Source organism: Mandrillus leucophaeus, unplaced genomic scaffold (assembly GCF_000951045.1).
Source record: "Mandrillus leucophaeus isolate KB7577 unplaced genomic scaffold, Mleu.le_1.0 Scaffold7, whole genome shotgun sequence".
Lineage (NCBI taxonomy): Eukaryota > Metazoa > Chordata > Mammalia > Primates > Cercopithecidae > Mandrillus > Mandrillus leucophaeus.
In genome coordinates this window covers 1813246-1824784 of record NW_012107585.1, presented here as the reverse complement: position 1 = coordinate 1824784, position 11539 = coordinate 1813246, and the positions used below count along the sequence as shown (strand labels likewise).

The following is an 11539-nucleotide window of genomic DNA, read 5'->3' as shown; positions in this document are numbered from 1 at the left end:
GATAACATAATGAGTCCTCGCCTCTCCTAATAATAATAATAATAATAATAATAATAATAATAATAATAATAAGCCAGGCCTGGTGGCGCATGCCAGTAGTCCCAGCTACTTGGGAGGCTGAGGCAGGAGGATGGCTTGGGCCCAGGAGTTCAAGGTTGCAGTGAGCTGTGATTGTGTCAGCTGCACTCCAGCCTGGGTGAAGACCCAGACCCTGTCTCAAAAAAAAAAAAAAAAAAAGGAATGAGGCTGGGCGTCGTGGCTCATGCCTGTAATCCCAACACTTTGTGAGGCCAAGGCGAGCTGATCATTTGAGGTCAGGAGTTGGAGACCAGTCTGGCCAACATGGCAAAACCCTGTCTCTACTAAAAAATACACAAATTAGCCAAACATGTTGGTGGGTGCCTGTAGTCCCAACTACTTGGGAGGCTGAGGCAGGAGAATCGCTTGAACCCTGGAAGTGGAGGTCGCAGTGAGCCGAGATTGTGCCACTGCACTCCAGCCTGAGTGACAGAGGGAGACCCTGTCAAAGAAAAAAAAAGGAAGGAAGGAAGGAAGGAAGGAAGAAGGGAGGGAGGGAGGGAGGGAGGGAAGGAGGGAGGGAAAGAAAGAAAATAACGGACAAGTGGGAACTTCATGTATTGCCAGGTCCTTGACTTGGGGCGGAGAAGGAAGACGCATCTAGAAGGGCTTCAAGTCTGAGTCAGGAAGTCGTCCCCTTTTGCAGGGGAAGGAGGCACGCACTACACCACAGAACGAGAGAGGAAGGTGAAGGTCAGAAGGACAAGACAGCGGCGGGGTTTTGGGGTCAGAAGTGGTGGCGGGCAAGAGGCAGGATGTAAGTGCTTGAGGCCTGTTTTTCAGGAAGCCCCCGCAGGGCTGGGTCCGAGCATGCTGACCCTCGGCGTCCTTCCGGGTGTCCTCAGTGTTCGGTTGTTCGGTCCTAGTACACCTGGAAGTGTGCGGACGTGGCGCCGTCCTTCCAGCAGCGCAGGGTGTCCACGGCGACCGAGCGGCAGAGCGGGCAGGTGCGCTCCCGGTCCAGCCACAGGCAGAGGCACTCCTCACAGAACACGTGCTGCGGGGACAGCAATCAGCAGGCACCAGGACTCTTTACCGCGCGTCCGCCTCGGTCCCGGGAGCAGGAGACGCGGCAGCGGATTAGACAGACAACCCCTGTCTTCGGGGCGCCTGCACTCGCGCGTGGGAGACAATGCGACTCTAAAATACCGAGTTATCAATAGGAAGCACCAAGATGAAACAGCAGGGGAGGGGCAGGGTGTGGTGGCTCCCGACTGTAATCCCAGCACTTTGGGAGGCTGAGGTGGGCGGATCACCTGAGGCAGGAGTTTGAGACCACCCTGGCCAACAAGATGAAACCCCGTCTCTCCTAAAAGATACAAAAATTAGCCGGGCATGGTGATGGGCGCCTGTAGCCCCAGCTACTCGGGAGGCTGAGGCAGGAGAATCGTTTGAACCCGGAGGCAGAGGTTGCACTGAGCTGAGTTTGTGCCACTGCACTCCAGCCTAGGTGACACAGCAAGACTCCGTCTAAAAAAACAAAACAAAACAAAACGAAAACCCCAAAAAACAAAGCATGAGGGAGAAGGAACAGAGAGGGCTTGGGTGGGTTGGGACGTTAAGGAAAACTTCATGGAGATACTGACATTTGGGTAAAACTTGCAGGTCCGTGAGGAGTGAGCCCTGATGAGATCTCAGGGAAAAGTGCTCCTGGCCGCAGGAACAGCATGTGCAGAGGCCCTGAGGCTGGACTGTGTCTGATGTGTGGAGGAAAAGGAAGGAGAGGGTAGCTGGGCTGGGGTTTTTGGGGGGGGGGGTGGATGGGAGAGGGAGATGAGGTCACAGAAGTGATGGAGGGTGAGGGATGCAGATGGTATAGGTCCTTGTGGGCCATTGTGAGGTCTTTGGCTCTTATTCTGAGAGAAGGGGCCATGGCAGGGCTTGGAGCAGAGGAGTGACCTGATATGATTTGCAGTTTAAAGTGATCCCTCTGCCTTCTGGGTTGAGAATAGAACACAAGAGTCAAGAGGAAAGGCAGGTGACTAGTGCTGCAATAAACAGATACATGCACGCATATGTTCACTGCAGCACGATTCACAACAGCAAAGATATGGAATCAACCCAAATGCTCATCAGTGATAGACTGGATAGAGAAAATGTGGTTCATAAACACCATGGAATACTATGCAGCCATAAAAAGGAATGAGATCATGTCCTTTGCAGGGACATGGATGGAGCTGGAAGCCATTATTCTCAGCAAACTAACACAGGAACAGAAAACCGAACACTGCATGTTCTCACTCATAAGTCAGAGCTGAACAATGAGAACACATGGACACAGGGAGGGGAACACCACACACTGGGGCCTGTTGTGGGGCTAGGGGAGGGAGAGCATCAGGATAAATAGCTAATGCATGCGGGGCTTAATACCTAGGTGATGGGTCAATAGGTGCAGCAAACCACCATGGCACACGTTTACCTATGTAGCAAACCTGTACATCCTGCACATGCATCCTACAACTGAAAATTAAATTAAATTTTTTAAAAAAGAGAGAGATCGGGCCACGTGCAGTGCCTCATGCCTGTAATCCCAGCAGTTTGGGAGGCTGAGGTGGGTGGATCACCTGAGGTCAGGAATTTGAGATTAGCCTGACCAACATGGAGAAACCCTGTCTCTACTGAAAATACAAAATTAGCCGGGCGTGGTGGTGCATGCCTGTAATCCCAGCTACTCGGGAAGCTGAGGCGGGAGAATCACATGAACCCAGGAGGCAGAGGTTGCAGTGAGCCGAGATCGTGCCATTGCACTCTAGCCTGGGCAACAAGAGTGAAATTCCGGCCGGGTGCGGTGACTCACGCCTGTAACCCCAGCACTTTGGGAGGCTGAGACGGGCGGATCACGAGGTCAGGAGATCGAGACTATCCTGGCTAACATGGTGAAACCCCGTCTCTACTAAAAACACACAAAAAATGAGCTGGGCGTGGTGGCGGGCACCTGTAGTCCCAGCTACTGGGGAGGCTGAGGCAGGAGAATGGCGTGAACCCGGGATGCGGAGCTTGCAGTGAGCCTAGATGGCGCCAGTGCACTCCAGCCTGGGCGACAGGGCAAGACTCCGTCTCAAAAAAAAAAAAAAAAAAAAAAAACAAGAGTGAAACTCCACCTCAAAAAAAAAAAAAAAAAAAAAGAGAGGGAGAGGCAGGGAGATTGGAAAGACCAATGGGTTCCACCATTCTCTGGCTGTATAACTTGGACAAACAATGCAACTGCTCTGTGCCTCAGTTTTCCCATCTGTAAAACGGGGATAGAACTCCCTCATTGGAACATTAATTAACATGTTAAAAGTACTTAGATGTGACAACCAAATGTAGCACATGAGTCTTGATTGGTCCCAGGTGGGGCAAAAAAATCCCAGCTATAAAGGGTGCTTTGAAGGCAACTGGAGAAATCTGAATATGTACCATATATTAAATAATATTTTATGTTAATTAAAAATTTCCTGGGTGGCCAGGCATGGTGGCTTACATCTGTAATCCTAGCACTTTGGGAAGCTGAGGTGGGGGGATCACCTGAGGTCAGGAGTTTGAGACCAGCCTGGCCAACATGGTGAAATCCCGTCTCTACTAAAAATACAAAAATTAGCCAGGCATGGTGGCACACACCTGTAGTCCTAGCTACTTGGAAGGCTGAGGCAGGAGAATCGCTTGAACCCAGGAGGGAGAGGTTGCAGTGAGCCGAGATCACGCCACTGCACTACAGCCTGGGCGACAGAGTGAGCTAGACTCCGTCTCAAAAAAAAAAAAAAGTATGTCCTTGTTCCTGGGAGATGCACACTGAAGTATTTAGGGATGAAGAATCTAAATGTCTACCACTTACTCTTAACTGGTTTAGGGAAAAAAAAATTGATGTCAAAAAAAGGGCAAATGTAAAAAGTTAATGATCAGTAAATCTGGGTGAAGAATAGAAGAGTTTCATGCAACTTTTCTGCAGGTTTGAAATTTTTCAAAATGAAATGTTTGAGGAAAATGATAATATAAAAATCTAAACAAAAAGTTTTTTTAAAAGCAAAACCATAAAAAAGAAGTTGGGCACAGTGGCTCATGCTTATAACCCCAGCACTTTGGGAGGCCAAGGCAGGAGGATGGCTCAAGGCCAGAGACCAGCCTGGGCAACATGGTGAGACTTCCTCCACCCCCATGCCCCATGTCTCTACAAAAAGAAAAAAATTAGCTGGGCATAGTGGCATGTGCCATCCCAGCTACTTGGGAGGCTGAAGTGGTGGGAGGATCGCTTGAGCCCAGGAGGTTGAGGCTGTAGTGAGCTATGATCATGTCACTGCACTCCAGCCTGGGAGAGAGTGAGACCTTGTCTAAAAAAATAAAAAATAATATAAAAAAAGAAGGCACTTGGAATAATGGCTGGCAAACAGTAAGTGCTCTATAAGTGTTAGCTATTATTATAGTAATAATGATTATCTTATGTGTTTATTGTTTATTATCTGTCTCTCCATGCCAGTCTGTAAGCTTCCTGTAAACCCATTCATTCCGAGCATGGTGTACAGTGGGTGCCTAATTGTAGACAGTGCTCTGAAGGAGATTTCCGTGGTATTATAGAGATGTGTGACAGAGGAACCAGTTTGATCCAAGAGGTAGTCAAGGAAGGCTTCCTGGAGGTGGGGACACTTGAGTTAAAGCCTGAAGAACATTTAGCAGTTAACTGGGCAGAAGAGAGGGGATGGAGATAGAACATTCCAGACTGAAGGAAGCCTCCTGTGCAAAGCTCCTGAGATAGGAAGCTGTTTGAGGCACTTGAAGACAGCTGATGTGGCTGTCGTTGGGGGTGCAGGGGAGAGAGGGAGTGGGGAAAGAAGAGAAGTCTACACAGAGCCGCGAAGACTGTCCTGGATTCTCATCATGGTCTGGAGGGCAGGAACCAGGGGTCAGCAAGCCCCGCAGCTTATACAGATTCCCACTATGGCACCCAATACCCTCTATGATGGCCCTTCTCCCATCCAGCCCCATCCTTGCACCCTGGAGTAACTGATGTCATTGACACGCCACTTGACCTTCCACCCCAGGCTTATTCACAGCCTTCCAACAAACTTCAGTATCACCCTGGGATGCCCTTTCTCCATCTTGACCAGCTGTGTGCTTGCCCAGTTCTTTTGGAAGATTCAGTCAAGCAATCACATCTCCCCTGTTTTATGATGTTGCCCCAATTCCATCCTGTTACTGTCTCTTGCAAATGTAAGTACTGATCGCGTCTTCTCTCCTATGCTATTCTTCCTGGTGAAAACCCCTCTCAAAGCATTGCATGACACTTCTGAAATTATTTGCAAATTCATCTGCTTGTTCACTAGATTAAGAGCTTTCTCTCTCTCTCTCTCTCTATATATATATATATACACACACACACACACATATATATACATACACACACACACACACACACACATATATATATATTTTTTGAGACAGGGTCTTGCTCTGTCGTCTAGGTTTGAGTGTAGTGGTGCGATCACAGCTCACAGCAGCCTTGATCTCTTGATCTCCTGGGCTTGAGCGACCCTCCTGCTTCCACCTCCCAAGTAGCTATGACTATAGGCATGTGTCACCATGCCTGGCTAATTTTTAAATTTTTTTGTGGAAATGGAGTCTCACTCTGTTGCCCAGGCTGGTCTCAAACTCCTGGCTTCATGTGATCCTCCTGCCTTGGCCTCTCAAAGTGCTGGGATTACAGGTGTGAGCCACTGTGCCCAGCCACCGGATTGAGAGCTTTCTGAGGGCAGAACCTGGTTTTATGCTGAGTACGGTTCTTGCTCAGATGCTCAGTAAATACCTGTTGACGAACGGAATGGGATTTAACTATGCTACCCTGGACGAAAGAGGTACTTGCATGTGAGAATGCAACACAACCCCTGTTCACATAAACTTGAGTTAGGTGAATGGAAATAGTCATGAAATTTAGCAGTTTTTTCACTCATTCATTCAACACATTCATTGAGGCTCTCACACTTCTAATTTAATAGTTCTCAGATGTTCTGGTGCCAAGACCCCTTTATATTTTTAAAAAACACTGAAGACCTCAAAGAACTTCTGTCTATGTGGTTTAAATTTGTCTATATTTACAAATCTAGAAATATTAGAAATACTTAGACATAGAAATGGAGACATATTTAAAACATAATGGCCAGGCATGGTGGCTCATGCCTGTAATCCCAGCACTTTGGGAGGCCAAAGCGGGCAGATCACAAGGTCAGGAGTTCAAGAACAGCCTGGCCACCATGGCGAAAGTCCATCTCCTATAAAAATACACAAATTAGCTGGGCATGGTGGCATGTGCCAGTAATCCCAGCTACTCGGGAGGCTGAGGCAGGAGAATTGCTTGAACCGTGACCCGGGAGGTGGAGGTTGCAGTGAGCTGAGATCATGCCACTGCACTCCAGCCTGGGCTACAGAGTGAGACTCCATCTCAAAACCAAAACCAAAACAAAACAAAAAAACCCCATAATACACAAGCACATATTCATGAGCCACCAGAGTGATGACCTCCTCACAGGCGATACAGCCTCTGGAAAACTCCACTGTACACTTATGAAAGAACTAGAGCAAAAAGGCCAATAAGGTCTTAGTATTATTATATAAATGGTTTTGACCTCACAGACCCCCTGAAAGGAACCCCCAGGGGTACCCTGGCCACACTTTGGGAACCACTGTTCTAACTGCTTAGTCAACATCTGCCCTGCCCTCTAGGTGGTAAACATCATGAGGGCAGCCATGTTGTTATCGTACTCCTACTGTCCAGCCCTGAGCTGGCATAGAGTAGGGGCTCTGTCAATGGAGAGGACAAATGAATGGGAATGCAGATGACAAATGGCCAAACAGGAAAGTCTAGCGATACTAGGGTGATAAAGGCCCAGTCCCTGTCCTCCAGGAGCTCACAATCCCTTCCTCAGAGAAATGGGAGGACAGAATCTGGTGTCAAATGAAAAGGTTCAAAAAACCAGGTCTACCCAGGGCCCAACGGAGGAGTTCATGGCTGTGAGCTGCCTCCAGCATGTGGAGAAAGGGATGAACATCTACAGAGGAAGGGGGAGGAAGAAGGAGCCTTTCTCAGCTGGGAAGGATAGGATCGGGTGGATTGATGGGCAGTGGGGAAGGCAGGTGGCCCTGGATCGTTTTTTTGTTTGTTTCTTGGGTTTTCTTTTCTTTTTTTTTTTTTTTGAGACAGGGTCACACTCTGTCACCTGGGCTGGAGTGCAGTGGTGTGATTATGGCTCACTGCAGCCTCGACCTTCCAGGGCTCTAGCAATCCTCCCACCTCAGCCTCCTGAGTAGCTGGGACTACAGGCATGCACCACTGCACCCGGCTAATTTTTGTATTTTTTGTAGAGTTGGGGTCTTGCTATGTTGGCCAGGCTGGTCTCAAACTCCTGGGCTCAAGCGATCCACTCACCTCAGCCTCCCAAAATGCTGGGATTACAGGTGCGAGCCACTGTGCCCAGCTGGCCTTGGATTGTTAACCACCCCCTGGTTGTGCCTCCCAGCGCACAGAGTTGGGGTTAAACCAATCACCTCGCCCTCACCCCAAATTCTATCCACATGCCCCAGGTCTTGCCCAAAGATCCAGAGCAGGCAGGTGGGGGCTTGGGACAAGAGCCTACAATCACAGGAGCCAGCCCCAATGTGAAAGAAGAGGCTTTGAGTGGGAGAGGCGCATTTCTTGACCTAGCACTTTGTGTTCACTGTGAGCTGAGAAAGAAGGAAGCAGCCAGGCCTGGGTCCGGGGGGATGGATGCAGGTGAGGAGGAGAACAGGCAGTCATGAGCCACTACCCCTTATAAAACATAAACACGCCAGGCACGGTGGCTCATGCCTGCAATTCCAAAACTTTGGGAAGCCAAGGTGGGTAGATCACTTGAGGCCAGGAGTTCATGACTAGCCTGGCTACCGTGGCAAAACTCCGTCTCTACTAAAAATGCAAAAATTAGCTGGGCATGGTGGTGGGTGCCTGTAATCCCAACTATTTGGGAGGCTGAGGCAGGAGAATCGCTTGAACCTGGGAGGCAGAGGTTGCAGGGAGCCAAGACCATGCCGCTGCACTCCAGCCTGCGTGACACAGACTCAGTTTCAAACAAACAAACAAACAAACAAACAAACAAATAAAGTAGGAACACGACACCAGGCCCTGCAATGTTCTTCATGTGCATAATTGCACCCCAGTCTCATAACAGCAAACAGACAGGTCAGTGAGACTCAGAGATGTGTACCTTGGGTGCACAGCTAAGTTGCAAACAGTTGTTAAGTGGCAGGGTTGGAATCCAACCTCGGGCATGTGAGAGGCAGATTTCCATTATGGCCCCCAGTATCCCCTTCTGGTATGCATAGCCTCATGCATCCCCTTCCCTTAAGTAAGGGTGGCGCCTAGTGACCTGCTTCCAACCAGCAGGATACAGTGAAGGTGATGGGATGTCCCTTCTGGGATTAGGTTACAAAAGACTGTGACTTCCAGAACTCAGGGTATCTACTGGCCACAAGAGCCAGGGAGGAACTGAGGCCTCCAGTCCCACAGCCCATGAGGAACGGAATCCTACCAGCAACCACACGGTAAAGCTTGGATGCAGCTCCTTCCCGAGTTGAGCCAGGAGATGACCACGGCCCTGGCAATACCTTGACTGCAGCCTGTGAGAGGCCCTTGGCAGAGGACACAGCTAAGTTGTACCTGGATCCTTTTTTTTTTTTTTTTTTTGAGACAGTCTTGCTCTGTCGCCCAGACTAGAGTGCAGTGGCATGATCTTGACTCACTGCAACCTCTGCCTCCCGGGTTCAAGTGACTCTCCTGCCTCAGCCTCCTGAGTAGCTGGGACTACAGGTGTGCGCCATCATGCCTAGCTAATTTTTTAGCTAACTTTTGTATTTTTAGTAGAGACGGGGCTTCACCATGTTGGCCAGGCTGGTCTCGAACTCCTGACCTCAGGATCCACCTGCCTCGGCCTCCCAAAGTGCTGGGATTACAGGTGTGAGCCACCACACCCAGCCTTTTAATTTTTTTGAGACAGGGTCTCCCTCTGTCACCCAGGCTATGGTGCAGTGGCGCAATCTTGGCTCACTGCAGCCTCCGCCTCTTGGGCTCAGGCAATCCTCTCACTTCAGCCTCCTGAGTAGCAGGGACCACAGGCGTGCACCACCACACTCGGCTAATTTTTGTATTTTTTGTAGAGATGGGGTCTCGCTATGTTGTTCAGGCTGCTCCTGAACTTCTGGTCTCAAGCAATCTGCTCACCTTGGCCTCCCAAAGTGCTGGGATTTCAGGCATGAGCTACCATGCCCGGCTTGTGCCTGGATTTTTGACCCGCAAAAACTGTGAGATAATAAACATTTGTTGCTTTAAGCCACTGAGTTTTGGGGTAACTTGTTATACAACAATCGATAACTGATACAAAAAGCATCTGACTTTGTAGTGAAAACTCTTACTCATCATAGAGAATCTGGGAAAGGATGTTTGAAGCATTTAATTATGAAAAAATGACATAACTGAAAATGTGGTTACTACCAGACAGGACACACACACACACACACACACACACACACACACACACAGAGAGACACAGACCCCTAACCTCAGATCCTCTTCAATCACACAAACCAGGCCAACCATGTCCAGACAGAATTACACACTAATACTGAATATCGGTATAATACGCTATGATTTTCAAAACCCATATACAGCCCTATACATCATCTCATATGACTCTATTAAAATATCCTACAAGTTGCCCAGCAGCTTGTCAATCTTGGGTGACAGATGACATGGAGGGTCAGGGTCACAGTGAAATGCACTGCTCAGGGTTACAGAGTTAGTGCCTAGGATATTGCTGGTGCTCAATAAGCCCTCGAAGCATAGATGACTGGATGGAGGAGTCAGAGGCAGGTGTCAAGAACTCTGATCCCAGCTCAGCCATTCATTCATTCCAAGGAGGCAATGTGCACAGGCCTGGCTGGACACAGCAGGGACTATTCCCAGGAATTTATGGAAAAAGTGCTCTGATCTTTTAATACAGCCCTGGGGACATCTCAAAGCCCAAGGCCACGCCTTGTGGAATGGGCACGGCCAATTGCATCAAAGGCTCTGGATTTGAATCCTGGTGTGACTGAAGAACAACGGGACCTCAGGCAAGTCCATCCCTTTGTTTTTCTAAGCCTGAGTCTTTGTCTCTATTAAATAGGGTTATTATTTCCCTCCCAAAATGTCTGTGAGGATGGGGACAGATAAGGCCTATAAAGCATGAAGTATGAAGAAGTTGTAAGCACGAAATCAACAGGAGTCACCATTCTCTTGCCCTCTTTCCTTCATATCATAAAACATGCAAAAAAACCAAACTCACAGTGACCAAGAATTGGAGGACAGTTCATTCTCTAAATGCACTCTCACTCTTCAATTCGGCAAAGGATCCTTTTAAATAAACCAAGCCTCTCACTTGGTGTTCAAACTGCCCTTTCCCTAGCTCCCAGTAGCCTGTCAAAGGGCACACCATAAATACTTGCAGAGTGCCTGACTGGGCAAGTGCGCTCGCTGAGCAGAGTGTTCTTACCTCAGGACATGCTCAGTGTCTGCCTCACTAGCTTCGATTAACAATCTGTTCCTGAGCCCTAGCTCAGGGGGTAGTGGAAGGAGTGGGAGTGACATATTGAGCTTCATTTGATGAATCTTTAAAGGGGAGACAAGGTGTGGCTTTAGCCTAGTGGGCCCCTTCCTTCCTCCCTCCCTCCCTCCCTTCCTTCCTTCCTTCCTTCCACATATCCATTCACCCACCCACCCACCTATATACCCACCCATCTGTCCATTCATTTGCTCACCACACTGTCACTCACCCACTTATACCTCTATCTAGCCACCTTTAACTCACCCACCCACTCCTCCACTTGGACACCATTCCATCCATCCGTCCATTTGTCCATCCATCCTATTTACCCACTCATCTGTCCATCCATCTGCCCATCCATACAGTTACTCACCCACTTATACCTCTATCCACCTACCTTTCATTCACCCACCAACTTCTCTACTTGGCCACCGTCAAATTCCATTCATCCACCCATCCACCCACCCACCTGTCCACCCATCCATCCATCCATCCATCCATCCATCCATCCATCCATCCACTCACCCACCCACCTATCCATCCATCCATCCATCCACTCATCTGTCCATCTATCCATCCATTCATCCATCCATCCATTCACCCACCCACCCATCCACCCATCCACCCATCCAGCACATGTATGCTGGCTGCCAGGCACTGCCCAGACACTAAGAGTATATCAGTGAACAAAACCCAATTCCTGCTCTCAAGGAACTTCCATTCTTGAGCAGGGAAACCTATAAGCTAATATCTTTGTATATAATTGAGGAGGTGGTGACAAGTGTTGTGAAGAAAAATAAGGCAGAATTAAGCGGTAGAAAGTGACCAGAAGGGGATGCCGTCTAGTTAGGATGGTCAGGGAGGGTGGCTAGTAAGGCAAC

General features: G+C 48.9%; 1 protein-coding gene across 1 annotated transcript in view; it reads right to left on the bottom strand.

Annotated features, from left to right (window-relative positions):
* Positions 1-600: 600 nt before the first annotated feature.
* The window catches only part of RNFT2 (ring finger protein, transmembrane 2), a 126837-nt gene continuing 115898 nt past the window's right edge, over positions 601-11539 (bottom strand). The window contains exon 9 of the mRNA XM_011964395.1: positions 601-1075. Coding sequence (XP_011819785.1) covers positions 941-1075 — 135 coding nt within the window. The 3' untranslated portion in view covers positions 601-940. The remainder of the gene's footprint in view (positions 1076-11539) is intronic.